A 20,502-nucleotide genomic window follows, 5' to 3' on the forward strand; every position below is an offset into this window, starting at 1 on the left:
TAAAACGCCGGCTAATGTCGTCGTCGCCGCGGTAATTGACCAATTTGCAAACGCGCCGGGCACGTGTCTCCGCGGCGACGTGAACGATCGTCGATCCGCGTTGATTCACCGCGTTACATCACACAATGCGACCGCGGGCCCGCGCGACACGCTCGATAATGCGCTTTTCCTGTCCGCGCAACAGGAATTCCTTGATCAGCTGGAGGTCGCGCGCGCACGCGTCTTTCGCCTCTCCGCTCGCCGTCGATTTCCCAGTTTCGATCGGGCGCCGCGTAACCGCCGTGGAAGCCTTTCCGTTTGATTTACGGGACACCGGCTCGCGACGGTCCGCGGCTAAACGCGCGGCCGTCGGTTTGACTCATCTCGCGCAACGAGCCACCCGAAGTTTAATGGGGGGATGTAACGGCGGCTGGTTTTAACGCCGCCGCAATCTCCTCTATCTCACGATTTTACACGAGGATAAACGTTAGACATGTCCCTCGCTAATTTCTTTCGCTTGAGAGTTTGAGGAACGTCTCGCCGAGCAACGGAACCGGCCGCGTCACGCGAGCTTAAACATCGTTAGGGGTGTTTTTTGGTCGTTGCGGGCTTAATAAATGCGATCGTAGTTTTTACGCGCGGGAATGAAGAGAAGCGGCGTGGACGCTTGCAGCTCGATGCCGGAGCGAGCGCATCGCTTGTTGCCGGCACCTGGAATCACCGGAGTTAATCATTGACCGAGGCAACGACCGGCGAGCAATTAAACGTGTAAAAAAGCCGGTCGAGTTTGAATATCCTTTGCATAGCATTAATCCGGGCGACGCTCCTTTTCAGCGGGGATCGCGAATGCCGCCCCCGGCCGCCACCCCTCGCGATTTTCGAACCAACGATCGCAAGCCTCTATCGCTGGCGGAGCGTCGATTATCTAATCCCGTAACAGCCTTGATTATATAATTATCCGCTCGCTTGTGTACGCCCGGCATCCTTCATCGTTTATTACACTTTTTCCTCCACGGCAATAATGATCCTCTGTTCACTAGAGAAAAACGGATCCCGCCTCTTCTTTATCGCGGAGGATCCCATCGACAGAAACGTTGCAGCGTAATTACGAGGGGCGCTGATGAAAATCAAGGACAGTCTTCTCGAAGCCGTCTCGCGTGATTAATACAGAGATATACGATGTTCTATCGATTGATGTTCCCATCTTCTACGGCTAACTGATTTGCTCAAAAGAGAGAAATCGTTTCCCCTTGGGCTTCAAGGAGATCGCTCTTGGGATTTGGTGAAATAACAGGAAAGCCACATGCTAAATTATAAGTCGAGTCAGAGTAATCCTTTCCTCGTCGATGTACGCGGGAATAACACTTTTTTTCGCGACCAGCACCGTCTCGGTCATCCAAATGCAATTTCGAGAGCCTTGGACGTTTCCGTTGTCCTGCCCGATGCGTTATGGCGCTTCACGTGGGCAGTCCCAATGTTCTCGTGCTCGTCCCACGCAGACGGCGTCGCGTATCGCACCAAATCGAGCCTCGGTATCTTCGTTTTCGAGAAAACAACCAGGAACCGTGTAAAATTCCGTCGATCAGTGAAACGTACAAACGTATTCGAGAATATTCAGAGGCCAAAAAAAAATCCTGAACTTGTGTGCTTTTTCCGGACCTCTAGGTTTATGTAACCCCTTAAACATAGAGGCTTGAAATAACTTTAAACACAATTCCCTTTTTTTCATGTAGCGAATTAAAATTATCTTGACTCTTTTGGGCTAAAATATTTCACGATATTTCGTGGAAATGGGCGGCAAACGCTTGTCAGGGTCGTTAAAATTCCAAATCCGCCTCCGAGGATATATCTGCCATGCATCCTACCCCTCGAGTCAAGAAAGAAGGTATTCCCGTTCTTAGAACGCAAAAATAAGTACCACGTGATCCAGAGCGGTTTAACGATCACTTATAATTTCATCCCTCGAGGAATTCTCCCACGGGAGTCGGATCGTGCGCAAGTTCCATCGAATTACGCTCGATCGCTCGATCCATTAAACTCGCTCGCTTCTTTCTCCAATTAAATTTCACCGCGGCTCCTCTCGGGTCGCCGTTGATTTCCAGACGGATCGCGCGGAATCCACGTATCCAGCGAAGCGAGGCAGCAGCATCCTGCGGTCGCTGGAGCCGTCGCTCGTCCTCCGAGAGATTAGGGCGTTATTAGAGCGCGCTGGCAGGTTCTAGGGACGGCCGTTTTAAGGATACTCGAGAAGGAGATGGCCTGGAACAGGAATAGCAAGGGTGACGTAAGCACCCAATCCGCACGCGAGGTTCGCACACACCCAACACCTGGCGAGTGTTGGTGACTTCACCAACGCCTTTGTCGCGATACATCGGTTCAGTCACCACTGCAAATAACCGAAGATATCGAAGGGGAGGTGCAGAAAGTTCCGCATTTTATACTGAGACACCCATTGCTCCAAAAAGAAACACGGTAGAGCCTCCGCCATTCGAATTCTTTGCTATTCAAACTTTTTATTATTCCAACAGAGATCCAAGTCCGAATCGCCATTGTTAGAGCATCGGAATCTACCACACCGCGTTACGAGCGGCGAAGTTCGTGCCTCGAATCCGAAATTCCAAATGGCCCCAGACGAACCAGTGAAAATCGCAACGATCGCCTAGGAAGCCAAGGAATAACGGGGCGGGCCTTCACTTTCGCCGTATAAGCAACTGGGCGACGCACTTTTGCTTTTACGGTCGCGGCGCGGTGGATCAGTTAAGAGTTTTGAGTCGTCTGAAAAATACCGCCTACGTGTTACCAAAGTCCTCGGGTTTCTCTCTCACTGCCGTTCCCTAACGCTGAAATTCACGCATCGCGGGAATGGCAGTGTCGCGGACACGCTCGCGTCCGATTCCGATGTTTTCGATCCAAGGTGACGCATAGAACGACCGGATGCATCGATGGTAATTTGTCCGCGGCTAAATAGCTTTGTCCTTCGATGCTAATTTCGTCTAGCGAAAGTCACGGGACTAATCAGACGAGCCTTAGTAGCCGGCGAATAAAGAGCAAATCACGTTCGAGATCAATGCACGACCTTCTAGGTGGTGCTCGTACTAAGGACCGAACGTGCCCGGATTTTTACTTTCTTTTTCCAGCTGGCTATCAAACCCAAAAAGACCCAAGCGAACCGTTTATATAGGATCGTACCGCGTACACGCGCTCGTGCACTGACACAGACGGCATCCAGATTGCGTGGGCCAGAGTGTGTGGGTAGTCTGGCCTTCAAAGTCCTTCGGTGGAAAAGTAGGGACCAGGATCGTCGTACGCGTAGGCTTCCGACAAGTGGGAGGACTGGATCGGAGGCATCTCTCCATTACACGTAACTGTACTTACGACGATCGAGAAAGTCGTCATTGGTTCAGCTATCGAGCCGACGATGATTTATGTTTCGAGGGATCGTCCGATTTCTGGTCCCAGTTCTGAGCTGTAAAAGGTTCTTAATTTCGAATACTTTTCAATATACTTAGGTGTATGTACAGTGAGAGTAAAAATGTTTAAAAATGTTTCTGCTATTTTCTGGAGCTTGGCGTTTTATTAATCGCTTTTATTCAATGGGCTTGGATTTCTTCTGCTTCCGCTCCTCTTTGCGCTTCTCTTTCTCAGCGGCGTCGTGCAGGCGTCGCTTTTTACGGAGGAGCCATATTTGCTTGGATCTCTCCTCGCGACCCTTCATCATGCTTCTGTACAAGTTTCTGTGCTTCTTCTTGATCATACGTTCTCGCAGTCGATACTCCTGCTTCTCCTGGCGGTTCTTCTCCCATGGATTTTCTTTCGTCACCGCGCCAGTCTTCACTTTCATCTCCTTTTTCTGTAACGAACAAATAGATGAGAAAATATCGCGCAAAGTTTCACCGAAATATTTTGTCTCCGGTACGGTGGCCAACCTTTTTCAATCGATCTTGCTGCTTTTCTTTCTCCGCGCTTGACATCTCCGCGTCATTGGCTTCTTCGTCTTTCTTCTGCTCGGATTCTTCATCCGAGTCCTGTAAATCCTCGCCCTCTGCTTTCTCTCCTTCCTCTTCATCCTCGGTTTCTGACTCTTCGTCGGACTCACCTGCGTCTGATAAATCACATTTACATGCATCCGCGTTGGAACTCGTGGAAGATTTATGTAGGAACACGTACCATTGGTTAATTTAAAATCAGAATCCATAAGAGCGCGTTCCTCCGGTGGAATGTAAGCCTGATCGTGGCGACTGTCCGAAAACGGTGAAAGATGTGGCGGCAGCACGCAGCCCATTAGATACTTTTCTACTGGCATCAATTCTCTGGCGTTCACGGAATCGAAAACCCATTGCGGTTGAACGTAATATCTATGGAAAACAAACAATTTCACTCGTTTCTATATTTGAACTTCGTACAATAAAAATGTTACACGTTACCTAGAAATATACTGTTTCGTCATACTGGGTCTGTCTACCACGTGGTGAGTTATCGTTTCGTCGCTTTCATCAAACGTCGCTCCAACAAAAAGCAACTTATCCCACGACACTTCAGCGCCGAAGCAGCGCAGAATAAAAACTAATGGTTCTCTCGGTACTTCTCTGTTTAGAAAAACTTTTAAACCTTTGAACAGCGTTTTCAACTTCTTCACTTTTTCTGCTTCGAGTTTTGCTTCTTCCAATTTTGTAGCGTCACCCTCCTAAAACGAACAATTACGTGTCAGTCGATATACGCAGAGCATATGTGGTGTTCTAACGCATGGCTCTAATTTCATTCATATTCACATTTGTAAACTGGTCCATTTCCAACTCTTCGTCTTCCGCACTTTGCACAGAAGGATCCAGAGTGACTAAAGGTACATTCAACGCGCCTATCCTCTCCGATACATACGCTTCTTCGTCCACAAGGATTTTGTCGTTATTTTCTACGCATAGAACGTTAACGTTAAACCAGTGTCAAATACGCAATGTCTGTGAAAGTATAGGTAAAATCGTCTTACCAGCAGCAGTGAGTTTTGGTGGATAATACAAGTTGAGCGTATGATACAGTCTATAATTAACAAAGCCTAACATTGTAATGTAGAACTCCACAAATATGGACATGATCTTGAAGTCCACCTGATTCTTCGCTTGAGGCTCGAAGCAAAAGTGATGTGGAACGATCCAAGTTATTGTTTGACCTTTGATTTCAGCCTGGTAATAATAACCCTTGATGGAAACGAATACCTTGCGTAGAGCTTTAGCGGCAATCACAGCGTGCAGAAATTCAATCGACAGTCTCCTGCACAATATGGACTGATCTCTGGGTATGTGAGTGAGGGATGGAAATGTGCTAAACAGGAAGCACAGCGTCAAGCAATCATCCAGGTCTCTGAGCGCATCGATGAACGTCGGATAGCGTTCTTTAACAATATGGTCCAATTTTAACGTAGGATGATTGTTCAAGTATCTTTTCATATTTGAGAAGTCTCTCAAAGCTTTCGCCTTCGCAATCTTCTTGTTGAATATCTAAAGAAACACAGTTTGATTAAAGATTGGCAATTGTTCCTTGGAACCTTGATAACGATAACTCCATTCAATTCACCTTGTAGTCTCTGAGTTTCCATATTATTGGCTCGTGTATTAAGAACTGAATGTCCTTCTTGTGATATAGTATTTTGATACCAGGTTCACCCTTCTGTGCTCTTTTGCGATTGCGCGGCTCTCTTGGATATATACCTTTCAATATACACAGTCTACGGAAGTCAGTCAAAGAAAGCTGCAACTTTTTCAAAGCAGCTTTCCTCGACATAAACTGCGCTCCTTCTCCTGACTGGTACTAAGTAAATATAAAGGCGGTACATATTAAAAAAGCTTGCCAGATTAGAGTACAATACAAATTAACCTCGATTGCTCTGACACAATTGTCTTTTAAGAGGAATGTAAAGAATATTAAGAAGTACCTTTTTCTTCCCTATTACAACCATGTCGGGTTGCGATGTTAATACGATTTAAAACTCGAAAACTATCAAAACGTATAAAAAATCAATCCGACAACGATTCCACGTGCTCTTTAACGAAAGACAACAGTGCCCAACAGGCAGGGATCAGCGAGCTTAAGCTACGCTGATGGAGGGAGAAACACCTATAGGAGCGGTGGTAATGCGTGTGTGACTGACGCAGGCGCAGTTCGTGCACACATAACCACCGCTCCTGTAGGTGTTTCCCCCTCCATCAGCGTAGCTTAAGCCCGCCGATCCCTGACAACAGGAGACTGAGTTTAGAAGAATAAAATTGCGCCATCTACTGATACTAGAACAAACAATGCATGATAAGAATTAGAACTAAATAAAAAACTACGTTCGATGATGAAGGAAACAATACGAACATGTCCTTATTGATCGACAGAAAGTTGCATAAAATGTTAGGTCCCTGCCATCAAAGAGGAGGTTAAAACAGGAAATCGATACATATTGCGAATGAAGGATATTGTTGAGATTAAAAGAGTATTCGTTGATGTAACTGAAATAGGATATCTGGAATATTTTCAAAGCGTTGATTTGAACTTTTATTAGTAACATAGTTTTGATTGCGCACAGCACAAATATGTACAAAGTTGCACGTCAGCACATTAACCTTTTTAATCGTCGTCATCCGAATCACTCTCACCGTCGCTCTCATCTTCTAACTCCGGCATAGGGAAACGTAGTATAGCTGCTATCCCAGTAATCTGTTCCAGCTCTAAATGCAACATACAATTATCATAAAAAGAAATGTTAAAAAATATCCGCGTTCCAACTGTTAAGATTGATATACGCGTAACGTACGTTCACCCGATACATGAAGGCTTGAAAATATTTTCACATCTCCGCCAGACTCCTTCACAGTTTCGACCAGCTCTACGTACTCCTTTCTCAAAGCGACGTCTTGGCATCTAAATAGAATTATTGTAACGGTAAATAAACGCGGTGAACTAAGACGCGAGATAATATTAGATTCTTTACCTGAACAATTTATCAGAGATGAGTAACGTTTCGATAGCTTGCGCTTCGTTAGCTGTGATAACGTGCTTTTTCCCGTAAAACGCTCTAGAAGGATCAGTCTGCAGTATCGTATAAAATGTTTCCAAAGCTTTCACCTCGCTCGCTGCCTTCGTATCCGCAATTCGGGAGACCACAGCAGGCTCAGCCAAAACCTCTGTTGCGAAAACTTGCGAATATAGAGACCATTGTTTTTCGTACGTTTCAATAAAGTTCGATTTACCTTTCAACGAGTGTTTGAAACCGGAACTGGCGTGCACAAGCAAGAATTTACTCTTATTTTCTAATATTACTTTGTTATCCGACTTAACAGCCTGTTCTATCATGTAATCCATATATTGGTCTTTAACAAAGCCAGGACTAGCAAGAATAACGCATTTCACGATATCAAAGTTTATATGCCTTAAAATTCCTTGCATTATATTTTCGTAAAATCTTGTTAAACCCTGCAAGTTTCAAAATGGATTTATAGTGGAAATTAATAAAAGGACTAGCTGAAGAACAAAACCTTTTCGTGCTGCGAAATGTTTCCTTTTCTTTTCCTGGGAATAACTTGATCTATTTTAGCACGGACTATTGTCATGTTAGATGTTATCAGGCAAATGTGTGCTATGCCTTCTTGCATCACCACGGCGGCAACGTCTGCGTGCTAAAACAATATTACAGCATTCTTATTACCGTTATTACTTGCGATATTAAAATTTCACCTGTGTAGCATCGCACGCAGTATCAACCCTTTCCATAGAAACCGAATCCCATTTAGCTTTAATGATTGTAAACTTTCGATTCTGCTCCACATCCAACGTGTGATATGCCCCTGTCTAAAAAGAATCGCATAAACATTTTTCACCACCTTAATGATCTTAAATGACATTACCTTAACGTATTTATTCTCCTCTACGTTTCTACCCTTCAGTCTTAAAACGCATGCCTGTGTATCAAAGTCGATGTTTTCTACGCATATAGTAAGGACAGTTCTGACTCTGTAACTATTAGAACTACCAGTCGCAGACTCCGTTTGCACCTTTCTATAAGAGATACGATTAATCATTACAGGAAGTTTCTTTAACGCTCTCGAGAAATATCGTTCGTACCTAATAGTGGAACCACTAACGAAATTCCCTTCAGTGATTAGATTATAAGCATGCCACATATCTTCCGTATTCTCTGGGACAAGGGACACGCTCCTAAGAGATTTGGTTTTAATTCAAACAGTTCCATATTTATTATTAATCGATAAAATTAGCTCGCTTACCCTTCGCCATCCTTGTCAACATTCTTTGATACAAGTTTCATTTTATACAATTTCTCTTATATATTATATCTAAAAATAGAAAGCATTAAACTCCGTGTTTCATTAACTTTAAGCTAGTTGTGTAAATGAAGTTAGACAATACGTAAGATTTAAAACAAATTCGATGTAATTCTCATTTCAAAGACATTAATATCCGTGTCAGTGGCTGAGAGCCACTCGAACGTATCAGACAATTGAAAATAAAACCAAATACAAAACATTAGTAAAAGTTTATTTAACAGTTCTTTACAAATTATGTTACATGTTAAAGGGATTGTGATGTCGTAGGTTAGATTCCAATCATGGCCGGATAATGTATCCACGATGTTCGACGAAAAGTCGTATAATTACCTTAAGAATAATTGCACAGACTCGACTTTAGGAAAGTCATACATTCCATGCTTTATGCTTAATTGGAATGATGTAAAATAAATCGTGCCATATGTTAAACATGATACTTTTCCGCCGATCGACAGTTCCATGCATGATTCAATTGGCGAATTATTTCTGAATACAGGGTTACAAATGGCGTGAAACGTAATTTCTCTATGTCTGCTGAACGAGTATATCTAGCAGCAATACAAAAAAAAATGGATCCAGCATAAATGCTTTCGATGATGGGTTGGATTTAGAATTAATAAGAACATTGATAGATGATTTAGTACAACCTATAGATAATGATTTATTAGAAATAACAGAACGCGGAGTTATTTTGAAATTATAGTTCCCTTACATTCAAATAATTTGTTTACAGAACATTTTCGGATGTCACACCTACGTTTTGAAGTAAGTATACATTTTTTAACTGAGTCAGAGTTTTAAAATGCAAAAATAAAATGTATAACCTATATTATTGGATATTATATTATAAAATAAAAAATATAGGATTAAATAAAGAACTACGCTGTGGGGGATATCCGATTAGATAGACAACGTGAATAATCGAGGAATTAAGGAAAACGTCCGTTAGGTCGGGGAACAGAATATTTAATGAATTTATACATAAAATGTAACAAAAACCTTAGCAACTAATAAACAGAAGAACAATTAATTATAAACATTTATAACTCACTTCATTCATTCTTCATTCATTCGATAAATTATAAAGTCGCGCGCAAACAGGCATACCACAACATAAACACGAAACCCCACAACGCTAACCGACGCTAGTGCCAAGCGAGTGACGCCGCGACCAACCAGCGTCAACAACATATTTCCGGTGACGCTAGTTTCCCTGGCCGTGGTGTCGGTCGCGTTGGCGTCACTTGGCTGGCTTGGTGCTAACGTCAGTTCACGCACACATTACCACCGCTCCGGTAGGTATTTCCCCCTTCATCGCAGCAGAATAATTAGTCCGAACCCTGCGTCTATGTCAAATTCTCATTTTAAACAACTCACACGTATGTAAGCACACACGCATCTTTCAGCATTTTAACACATTTCAGAGTAGTTCCTAAGTTGGATGCTGTTGATGAGCAGAGGCCATTAAATTCAGTCTCTAGATTATGGGTCGGTAACATAGCTTGGGCACAGGTGGTTTGGATGGTGACACGAACTCCCATAAGGTGATACGTCTATCCTAGGGCGGTATTCTCAGTCGCTACTTATTCTTAAGCAAATGCTTAAGCATGCGGCATCCTCTATTAACCTAGTAGCTAGTAAAGGATGCCGAATGCTTAAGCATTTGCTTAAAAATAAGTAGCAACTGAGAATACCGCTCCTATACCTCATTTATGGTAATATATGTTGTATAACACATAGCACAGGTTGCCACAATGCACCGATAGATGTCGTCGTAATGCCACAGACGTAACTTAAAAAAACGAACACATGAAATAATTTATCACACTTTCGAATTTAAAGTTTCCATTTACACTTCCCTATCAATTTTCTACGTCTATATGAATCATTTATATGATTTATAAGTTTACAACTTGAGTGACCATTTCTATAGAAGATATCAAATTAAACCAATTTTAAAAGCGTTAGGCCTACATACATTGGCCTGAAGTGAGGGGTTAACTGCTAAATGGAATATTTAAAAGTAAACATTAGTCCTTGAAATAATTTGTAACACTTTACGTGTACATATACAATATCATATATTATTTTTCTTATTACAGATTTTATCTTCTGAAGATGAATCCTTTTCGACGACTTTTCACATCGACCAGTTGCTGTGCCTGTTTCTTCAGCACATTTCTGGTTGGCACGTCTTCCTCGTCTTCGGACGGTATCGTCGCTGGTGTTGCTGACGATGGAAATCGTGAAAAAAGCTGCCCTCCATTCGTGAGTACCGCTTTTCCTTCAACCGAGGTAGTCGTAATCGACAATGTCTCCAACTGAATATTTGAAAAATTTCGGTATTGGAGGTTGTTCCTAAATGAGTAGGGGTCTGTTCACAGGAGCCACTTTTGTGGCCCTCGAATTTCACAATTAGATATATTTATATAACAGACACAAATAGCATGTAAAAAAAGGATAAAATGAGATACAAAATGTGTGGGTACATTTACATACCAGTCGTGAGAAATAAAAGTGTGTCTTGTGAAAAGGCTCTAAGATACTTCAGTGGATACTATAGTTAGGAATTATGTTCGTCAATTTTCATGTAGAAGTTGATATAAGCGGAGTGAATGTTCATTATTTTTAATACAATTTTTTAAGTCAATTTGCACTTCGTAAAAAGAACGATATGTATCTATCTGGTATAATGTTATTGGTAAACTGTGCGTAGGATCGTGTTTTTATAGAATAGAGGCGAGAATTGAGACCTAGAGTAAAGTTTGTTTCACCTTTCGAGGATTAATAATTTTGATTGCTTTGGTAACTGTAGACTGTTTAAGAATCATTGGGTATATGCTCAACAAAATCACTTTTCTGATATCAGATTCTAAATGAAAAAGAGACAAGGATATGTTCTGTTAGATTCTCCTGTAATTTTTTATCGCTGAGTAACTACTTTGTGCAACACCTGTCTGGATTCATTCAGTGCATCTTCTAAATACTTAAAAACTTATGTAATACTGTAATTTTGAGTTTACCTTGTCGACTATTATTTCGTTCAGGACTTCAAGGTACTTATCAGGGCCGCCTAAAGATTCAATTACGGTCTTAACCTTTTCGTTCATTAATTCCACGAGATGCAAAGGATTCTGAATTTCATTTGGATCCTCAGGCAAATGATCAAGTATATCCTGAAAAGCATTAATTGATCCTGGCTCTCTTACACCCTTAAACTGTTACACAGAAGCACAATTTATTATTACGAATAATAAGATATATTTTCGACGTACCAACTCGTCGTTACCTAATTTTGAAAAATTAAGATCAAGAATTTGGAGCTCGTTGCCCTTAGATACTTTTTAAAATTTTACCGCTTATCAATCTACATTATCAGAAACCACCAGTGTACACACACTTACCGATTCTATTTAAAGAAAACGGCAAGAAGAATTTAAGTCCCGAGAAAGGGGAGTCCTTTAACGTTCAAATTCGTGTTGGTACGTTACAAAAGCCGTGGAATTCTTTAGCAACCCGAGTGTTTGCCCGCACCTAGCAGAGAAGTGAAAGAGGAAATAGAAGATCGGGAGGCGAGTTAACGAGTTAGGGTTGCGCGTACGGATTCTAGGGATCGATTGAATCGATAATTGATATTCTTCGGGGGACGACGTGCTGCCGATGTGTTTGCTTTCGATCAGGCAGGGAGGTGTTAATGCTTAGGACAGCGGCTCGGCAAGGTGAGAATTACACTGAGAGATCGTCCAAGGATATTCATTGGTGGATGAAGAACGAATAGGAATCAACTCGGGGGTGTTAAATCTCCAAAGACAATATAGTCGGTGCGGAACTTCGAGGCGGTTCCATTACTCTAAGCGCCATCGAACGCGCCTTCACTAATTTAATTAGGAATTTACACGGTATTTCCATCGGCCATTTTAACACGGTACAAGCTCCTCCTATGGGGATTCAATTCCATGGACGTTTCGCCTTGGGAAGTGTTAATTCATCGCGATATCTCCTCGGTTCATTGAACGGGGCGCATGTTAATTAAAAACTCTTCGTTGCAACAGTTGTCAGCTATGTTTCACTTATCCCCTTTCACGCCAGATCCTCGAATCCACGGAATGGTGGCCACGAAGTGCACCCCTTCGCGAACCTACTCACCTGGAATTTCTTGCACAAATTCCACAATGTCCCAGTTACATCCCGCAGGAGATCCTCGACCCTCCGTCGCCCCTGTTCGGCCTTTAATTGGCGGGAACGTTGCTCCTCGATGCCACTGTTCAGCTGTTCAACTTCTTCCGCGTTTCTAAAGCACATTGTACATGGGGAGGCGCGCGGAATGCTCGATATCCTTGGCAAGTCGCAAGGATCAACTACTCACTGTTCCGCGTTCTTCGTCTCGGAGAACTTTCTGGCCTCCATCTCGGCGACGAACTCCTGCCTCTGCTTTTCTAAGGCCATTTTCTCCTGCTCCGTGGCCACCCGCATTTTCTGCAGATTATCCTTGGTCGCCCGCTGACCCAGAAACCGGTTCAGGACGTCCTCGGACCTGGACACACCGGTAGCGCCGCGGAGCTTGGCGAATGCCTCTTCCAGGCGTGTCACCTCGTCCTTCGTAATGTCCTCCGCGGCCTGCACGCGACTTTTCCCACGTGTGTCGAAATCCTCGCGCGGACGCGAGTGGAATATCATCTTTTCCAATCGCTCGAGTTCCGTTTTTCGCTCCAGCACGCGCTGCCTGGCTTCGGAACAGGATTCTCTTTAGCCCCTGTCCGTTCGCGAAAGGATACATTCTACTGGGGTGTGTTGAGTACATGTGCGGATTGCTACAAGCTGTTCGCCTCAAAACTGTTGGGAAGAACGATGGAAATGGGCCGGCGGGATCTTTAGCGAAGGGAGGTTTTTCATTTGCTTCGAGGGTGGAATGCTGGACTGTTGTCGAAGGTGTAACTATCGCGTTGTTTTTAGTAAATCCGCCGAGAAACAGATTGAGGGTAAATGTTCAAGAAACGAGTTAATAAGTAGTACTTTTAAGTGAAAGATGGTATTGGTACCAACATTCTCCGTAAAGGATGTTTGTCCTCGTGACTTTTTAATTATACAAAATACAAATAAATATTACAAAACTAAACAACTTCCAATGTGACGCCCTGATAAAACATCTCTGTTTGGAACTTTGTTTTGTCATAAAAAGAATGTGTTTACTAAATTATTGAAGTTTTTTCTATTAATTAATACGTGCTTTGAGAATACAAAATTGTTATTTTTTTATTTTTTTTTTATAATGCTTGCTTGCGCCAAAATAAGTGTAAAATAAAAGACGCCTCGACTGCGTGGTCGATTTTGGAGGAACCGTGTGTATGAAACCAAAAAGATTTGTAATCTGTATGACTGTCGCTATGGCAGGGATTAAAGATTAATTAGATTGATGAAGAATTAACAAAATGGTGGATGTCCAAACTTGAACTATCGAAATTATCAAAATTTGTTAATGATTCTGCGACGCAAAAGATGAGAAAAAAAACAACGAAAATGTGTGATTCTAGTTCGAGCCATAGCGACAGTCAACTGATTACAAACCTCCGTGATATCACCACCCCAGGTAGGGTGAACTTGCCTAAACCGTAGGGGAGGCCGGGGCTAAAAGTTCCAATTTCGATAAAACATAAAAAATGACTGGAAAATAATGTAGTTATTCTCTTCACTATTGACTAATTTCTTGTTAAATTTATTATATCTTCTGATTTTAAGCTTGTGTTTAATATATTGTAATAGGTTTCCCATAGAAAGTAATTTATTTGTGGCTGATCGAAGCGGAACTTCTTACCCCTATATGGGGCAAGTTGTTATCGCATTGGGGTAAGTTGTTACTATGATATAAGAGTTGCCTTTTAATGAAACATTTAATTTTCTAATGAAATAAAGCAGAATTTTATTAATAATGGTTATTTATGAAGGTTCGGACCAACAAAAATGTATTATCTTTAAAAGAAAACCAAAAGCGACAGTTTTTATTTATCTTTACGCATATCTTCGATCGAAGTCGTGTCCCTTTCCGCCTTTCATTCATATGTTCGCATCTTAAAGCACAGGGGAAACAATTTATACATTTGCGGCAGGTCTGTGAAGATAGCACCCCCAAATTCGAATTTTTGGAAAAACTCAACGGCATTCCTTTGTCCATCGTTTGCCCACGTTTGCCCATCAAAAATTTTCGTTTGACCACCCTCCAAAAAAGAGTTATGAACAAAATAAAAAAATTGTCTTCATCACCCATCATGAATGCATTTCAATTTTTTAATAGAAGGATACGAATGTACCCGACCTGACCACGTTTGCTCACTCTCAGATTTCATTTGCCCACCCTCCAGAATTTAAATAAAAAATAAAAACCGCGAAAAAATGGGTATAGATGAAGCGATCGCGTTAAAGTTCGATTTTTCTGGAAAATATTATCAAAATCGTTCTTTCAACGATGCAGTCCGTTAGTTTAAATGTAGAAGAGATTTGCCCATGCATTAATTTCGTATGCCCACCCTCCAGAATCGAATTATTAATAAAGATAGCCAAGAAGTGCGGTGCCCGTTGAAGCGATCGCGTTAAAGTTCGATTTTTCTGGAAAATATTATCAAAATCGTTCTTTCAACGATGCAGTCCGTTAGTTTAGATGTAGAAGAGATTTGCCCATGCATTAATTTCGTATGCCCACCCTCAAGAATCGAATTATTAATAAAGATAGCCAAGAAGTGCGGTACCCGTTGAAGCGATCGCGTTAAAGTTCGATTTTTCTGGAAAATATTATCAAAATCGTTCTTTCAACGATGAAGTCCGTTAGTTTAGATGTAGAAGAGATTTGCCTATGCATTAATTTCGTATGCCCACCCTCCAGAATCGAATTATTAATAAAGATAGCCAAGAAGTGCGGTACCCGTTAAACCGAATACCTTTCCGTTCGTTTTTTTTCCGAATGAATTATCAAAATGGATTGTTCTTACCGTAAAGGTTAAAGGTGTTTGGTGACATGTTATCCACTTCAATTTGTATCGCTCATCGAATACTTCACACTTTTCACACATCTGCAGCATGTGCAGAATAATACCAGAGTGGTTTTCTAGTTATTTTTCACTAATTACCGCAATGATATCGCACAACGGAAAATAATATAATGTCACAGTTACTTCACAAACCGTAAATGAACGCACGATTTCGCAAGAGTTGCGCCCGAACTCTGTAGACCGACTGACTTTCGTGCGTCGTTGGAAACAATTCGAGAGTGTCGCAGACATCTGTTTACGTTTCGGCACGTTCGATGACGACACGCAGCGCTGCTACCCTAACTAAAGGGGCGCAGCGCCGAGTGCCACTGCCGAAACGTAAACAGATGTCTGGCGATACTCTCGAATTATTTCCAACGACGCACTTCTTGGCTATCTTTGTTAATAATTCGATTCTGGAGGGTGGGCATACGAAATTAATGCATGGGCAAATCTCTTCTATATCTAAACTAACGGACTGCATCGTTGAAAGAACGATTTTGATATTATTTTCTAGAAAAATCGAACTTTAACGCGATCGCTTCACCTGTACCCTTCTTTTCGAGGTTTTTATTTTTTATTTAAATTCTGGAGGGTGGGCAAATGAAATCTGAGAGTGGGCAAACGTGGCCAGGCCGGGTATATTCGTATCCTTCTTTTAAAAAATTGAAATGCATTCATCGTGGGTGATGAAGACAAATCTTTTATTTTGTTCATAACTTTTTTTGGAGGGTGGGCAAAAAAAAATTTTTATGGGCAAACGTGGGCAAACGAAGGACAATAATTTCCCACCGACAAATCATTAAAATGTTTTCATGGGGGTGCTGATGAAAATTTATTTTTGCCATAATTTTCTTTTGAAGGGTGGGCAAACGAAATTTTTTTATGGGCAAACATGGGCATACGATGAACAAACGAATGCCGTTGAGTTTTTTTAAAAAATCGAATTTGGGGCAAGTTTTTACGGTAACAACGTGCCCCAAGTCACGGTAACAACTAGCCCCTACCGACACATGTAGCAATTTCAAAGATTATTCTGCTTATACATGTATTCAAACGATAAACACTATTACACCATGTTCTTAAATGTCATTTGATCCATAAGAACGATTCAATCTATAATATCTACGTTAAATAATTGAAATAGACCAAAAAGTAATGATAGAAAAATTTTTACTTATCTGGTACGCGACTAATAGGTCCTTGCTTACAACCACACAATTCGCTGTCGCGGACGCTATTAAAGTCGGGGACAGAGTGGCGTGATCAACTCACACGGAAAAAATAATTTAAAGTACAACGCTCTTTTTATTTTGAAGATAGAGCCGTCGGAACAACTTACCCCCGGAACTTTTAGCCCCGGTCTCCCCTACCCCTTAAGAACAAATGCTTATTACATGAAAATTAACAGTGGAAATCAAACAAAATTAGTGGTAATCAGCTCTTTATCAATGGAATAAACAGTTTTATAAACTCAAATAACAAAAAATAATCAACTTCTATTCATAAAAACGATATATTTTTAATATGGAAAAAATACGATTTACGACTGACGTCTGCCGGACACATGAATTTCGGGTAAGACGCGCGCGACTGGAAACCTCCCCTAATTGGTTGACCCAATGCCGGTGTCTATCAATCAGTAATTTCCCAGGCCCAAATCGCGCCACTTACTTCGCGCGTTTTCGGCGCGCTTCCACCGTAAGAGGGGTGAGATCTGGCGGGAGGAATACTCCTGGCAATGCAGCGGGATTTGCCCCAGGCCCCGAGGCGCGCGACGCGGCCGATCGCAGGCCGCCCGGCTCGCATCATGGGCCCTTCGGAAACTCGTGGTTTATGATACCCGCAATAACTATTGAGGCCGTAAATGAAAGTCTCGAAGGAAAACATGCTTTCTCAAAATTCAACCACGAAAGGAACGGAAAGCCACTTACTAAACAATAGTTTTGCTGGCGCCAAATGTTCATATTTGGTGCCGACGACCGCTACAAACCCTTAAAAAAGATCAAGGGAGTCCTCGTGTCCTCTCTTACAATTTACAATTCATCAATGGTTCTCCGAATTTCAAAATCCCCTAGTGGATGACAACCTTCGAGGAAGATGTATCCTCCTTATTTTTAATAATTTCGCGGGAAATAGCTTGTTACGTAATCTTGTTCAGTTACTATCTACGCTTAATTATTCGAAATTCGAACCTGTATTCCTCGAGCACGGCGTTCCGCTCCTTGCTGCAGTTCGTGACTTCAATTTCTTCCTTTATCAACGTCCCCTGCGTGTTATCTTTCAACTTGATCGCCTCTTCCCTCACGCCCTGCACGCAAGAGCACATTCAGCTCGATTTTTTATTCCTACGAACTCATCTAAATGCAAGATCGAGGATCAACTTCGTCCCTTGCCTGCAGACGTTTAATTTCGCTCTCCTCCTCCCTGATCTCGTCCTCCAGGCTCTTCAAGGAAGACGCGTAAAGCACCGACTTCTCCTTCAATTCGGCGCGCGCCGATCGATACTTCATCCGAGTTATGTTCGCCTTGATCTGCATCATCCTGACGTGCTCCAGACGCACCTCCAGCTGGACGATCTTCTGCGGAATCACGATCACAATTCAGGCATTCGCAACCATATTTCCCTCGCTGCTTCCACTCACGTTTCGCAACGGGTGCTCCGTCTTCCTCTTGAACATCTTCTGCATCTTGTCGTTCACTAATTGGTCGTATTCCTCCGACAGGGAGCTTAATTTCTGCCGCCTCTGAGGAACATTTACTCCGGAATACGGGCGAGATATTCTTTCAGAGACGGTTATCTCGATTGCTTACCTTCTCGCGCTGATACTTAATTAAATCGTGCCTCTTTCTCAAGCGCACATTGTCCTCCTGCACTTTACCAATTGTCTCGCCTAAATTACGTTTTCTCCCACAGGCCGAGGACTCGCGACTCGCGTGAATCCCCCTCTCCGTCTCCCCGTCGTCCTGAAACGTATCGCGAAGGAAATTCAGTTCCCCGTTCGAGGAGCAGAATCTGTCCAGCCACCCGCTCCCGCCTCAATTACGTGTTTCGTTCTCGCGTACTCCGCGTACAGCTGCTTAACAGTCCGCTTGAGCGTCGCGATTTTCTCCGCGTATTCGTGCTTCTTCGCCTCGTACTCCTCGAAATTCGCCTTCCTTTGTCCCTCTGCAAGTAACGGGTACGGGTCTCGTTATTAACACGTCTAACCTCGTGCACGGGCCACGATAGCATCTATCCCTCGTCCCAGACCACACGCGAACGAGCGTGGCTATTCTCTACGCGGGCTTTACGTAGGCGAGGAATGTCGTTCCCCATCGAGATGCAACTCTATTTGTCAATATCCCGGGAATAAGAATCTCGCTGCACCGAGCTCGAACTGCGAGTCATGTACGTTTGCGGCACGTTCGTCGAACGCGGGAAAAATTCGTGAAAAGATGCAGGGAAGAATGGGAAGAGCAGGTGTCGCCGGCCCGAGGCAAATGGGCGCACAATAATGCTCTGTCCCCGTGATTATGTCCCGCTACGTTCGCTTTCGCAAAGTGAATCCCGAAGTCAATCGGCTTTTAATCGCCTCCGCGTCTTCGTAACCGTACGTACAAGCGGCGGCGCGATAATTAACCTGCGGGGACAGGATAAAAACGTTTCTGTAATAATAGTCGGAGCGTAGAACAGACGCCAGTCGTGACTGCGCTGGTTGCTAGCGATCGATCGACGTATTTTGCATGTACGCCAAGGGGAGAAGGCGAAATTGCCTGGATCGCTTAAATCGACGTCACGATTTCCCTTAAAAGTGGCTAGTTCGTTTAAGAGGATCCGTTAATATTAGGTTGATCGCTGGGCTTTTAGGCGATTTCGAGAAAGAGCACGAAAAATGGTAATCGCGGTGTCTCTCGAGGGACTAGCTCCAATGACGCAGGCGACCTTTTCTTGGGAGGTTTTCTGACCATGCATCGACTTTACGGTATTATAAAATATGATAAAACTAAAAAAATCCGATAAAAAATGTGTGATTTATCACAAACACCTGAAATAGAAATATTAATATTAATATTAATATTAATATTAATATTTATATCTTTAATTATCCCAAAATAGAAATAAAAAGTACTACTAAAACTAGGTACTAATTATTCTGTGAAAATATATATTTTTCAATTAGTGTTCTCTTTGTAATGTTAAATCAAAGTTTTTTCTAATTTACTCGACGGTGGTAAAGATGGAGCTGCACCCCTCTTACCACAAGGTCCTCATTTTCACCCTAATTAGTTAAGAGCGATTAACTACATTATACCTCCCTATGTATTCATGTGTAAATTAGAGAAAACGTGAAAAAATTTCACGATAGAAATTACTACATTACCAGATACAGTTGACAAAGTATACAGGCACTCTCTAAAATAGAAAATGTAATATGTACGATGGCGTTAGAGGAAAAGCTATATACATAATCAAATCGCAGCAGACATAATTGCCAACCAGGAAATATTGTTCCAGGGCGATGCTCAGGATCGTAAATTGAAACGGCGCTTTCATAACGAGGCAGAATAGGAATGCTTACTGGAATATCCATTTTGTAATTAACGTTTTGATAGCAGCGCATCGATAAGCCAGTGGAAATATCCTTTTTCTTTTCTGGGGGGACCGCTTATGTGACACGAACATTTCTTTCTGGGCTCTAGTCTTTCCGGTTAAACGTGTTCTTATGTATGTTCGCGTGTAATCAGGAACTTGCTTGGGAAATAAATGTCAGCGAATCTCCTTCTTTTCTCTCGGGCTACGCCTCTCGTGCAGCAATGCGGCAAATATATGAATATTAAACTATGATTAAGTAAACTGATTGCAGCTTTATTACCTCTCGCGGTATCGCTTATTCGACTGGTTTACCTGATAACTGGATCTTCTTCTTGATCTCGGCGATTTTCTTATTCAAATCGTTCAGTTTGTTCTCTACACTCGGGGTCAAAGGATCGGCCATGGTCTTACAGTAGTACTCAAACGTCCACGCGGTCCTTATCGACTTAATAACGCCTTGCGTTGTCCTAGTGACGATACTACATAGGTAGAACCATCAGGATCATGCGCAGATGTATATTTGCATTTATATTTTAGGTATCTCGTATTAAAAATAATAGTCCTACGATCGCTCACACATAGGGAATACAATCCCGGCCATTACTTAGTA

The 20,502-nt window shown here is 42.4% G+C and overlaps 3 protein-coding genes across 3 annotated transcripts; all 3 read right to left on the reverse strand.

Annotated features, from left to right (window-relative positions):
* Positions 1 to 3,524: 3,524 nt before the first annotated feature.
* Positions 3,525 to 6,043, reverse strand: LOC143372010 (pescadillo homolog). Its single transcript, XM_076817787.1, has 8 exons — positions 5,906 to 6,043; positions 5,548 to 5,781; positions 4,964 to 5,471; positions 4,749 to 4,888; positions 4,404 to 4,663; positions 4,147 to 4,334; positions 3,906 to 4,081; positions 3,525 to 3,829 (listed from the first exon to the last, which is right to left on the reverse strand). The coding sequence occupies exons 1-8, from the start codon at positions 5,927 to 5,929 to the stop codon at positions 3,566 to 3,568; spliced, it is 1,794 nt and encodes a 597-aa protein (XP_076673902.1). The 5' UTR covers positions 5,930 to 6,043; the 3' UTR covers positions 3,525 to 3,565.
* Positions 6,044 to 6,497: 454 nt separating this feature from the next.
* Positions 6,498 to 8,794, reverse strand: LOC143372011 (protein pelota-like). The gene is made up of 10 exons (XM_076817788.1): positions 8,628 to 8,794; positions 8,238 to 8,306; positions 8,077 to 8,169; positions 7,860 to 8,010; positions 7,690 to 7,803; positions 7,491 to 7,631; positions 7,206 to 7,428; positions 6,947 to 7,139; positions 6,770 to 6,876; positions 6,498 to 6,683 (listed from the first exon to the last, which is right to left on the reverse strand). Exons 2-10 carry the CDS (start codon positions 8,276 to 8,278, stop codon positions 6,583 to 6,585), a joined length of 1,164 nt encoding a protein of 387 aa, XP_076673903.1. The 5' UTR covers positions 8,279 to 8,306; positions 8,628 to 8,794; the 3' UTR covers positions 6,498 to 6,582.
* A 1,608-nt stretch (positions 8,795 to 10,402) lies between these two features.
* Positions 10,403 to 20,295, reverse strand: LOC143372427 (outer dynein arm-docking complex subunit 3-like). Its single transcript, XM_076818570.1, has 10 exons — positions 20,205 to 20,295; positions 18,364 to 18,485; positions 18,131 to 18,271; positions 17,962 to 18,063; positions 17,701 to 17,898; positions 17,512 to 17,627; positions 12,664 to 13,020; positions 12,444 to 12,588; positions 11,321 to 11,473; positions 10,403 to 10,618 (listed from the first exon to the last, which is right to left on the reverse strand). The coding sequence occupies exons 1-10, from the start codon at positions 20,293 to 20,295 to the stop codon at positions 10,403 to 10,405; spliced, it is 1,641 nt and encodes a 546-aa protein (XP_076674685.1).
* Positions 20,296 to 20,502: the final 207 nt, after the last annotated feature.

This window comes from Andrena cerasifolii, chromosome 8, assembly GCF_050908995.1.
Source record: "Andrena cerasifolii isolate SP2316 chromosome 8, iyAndCera1_principal, whole genome shotgun sequence".
Taxonomy (NCBI): domain Eukaryota; kingdom Metazoa; phylum Arthropoda; class Insecta; order Hymenoptera; family Andrenidae; genus Andrena; species Andrena cerasifolii.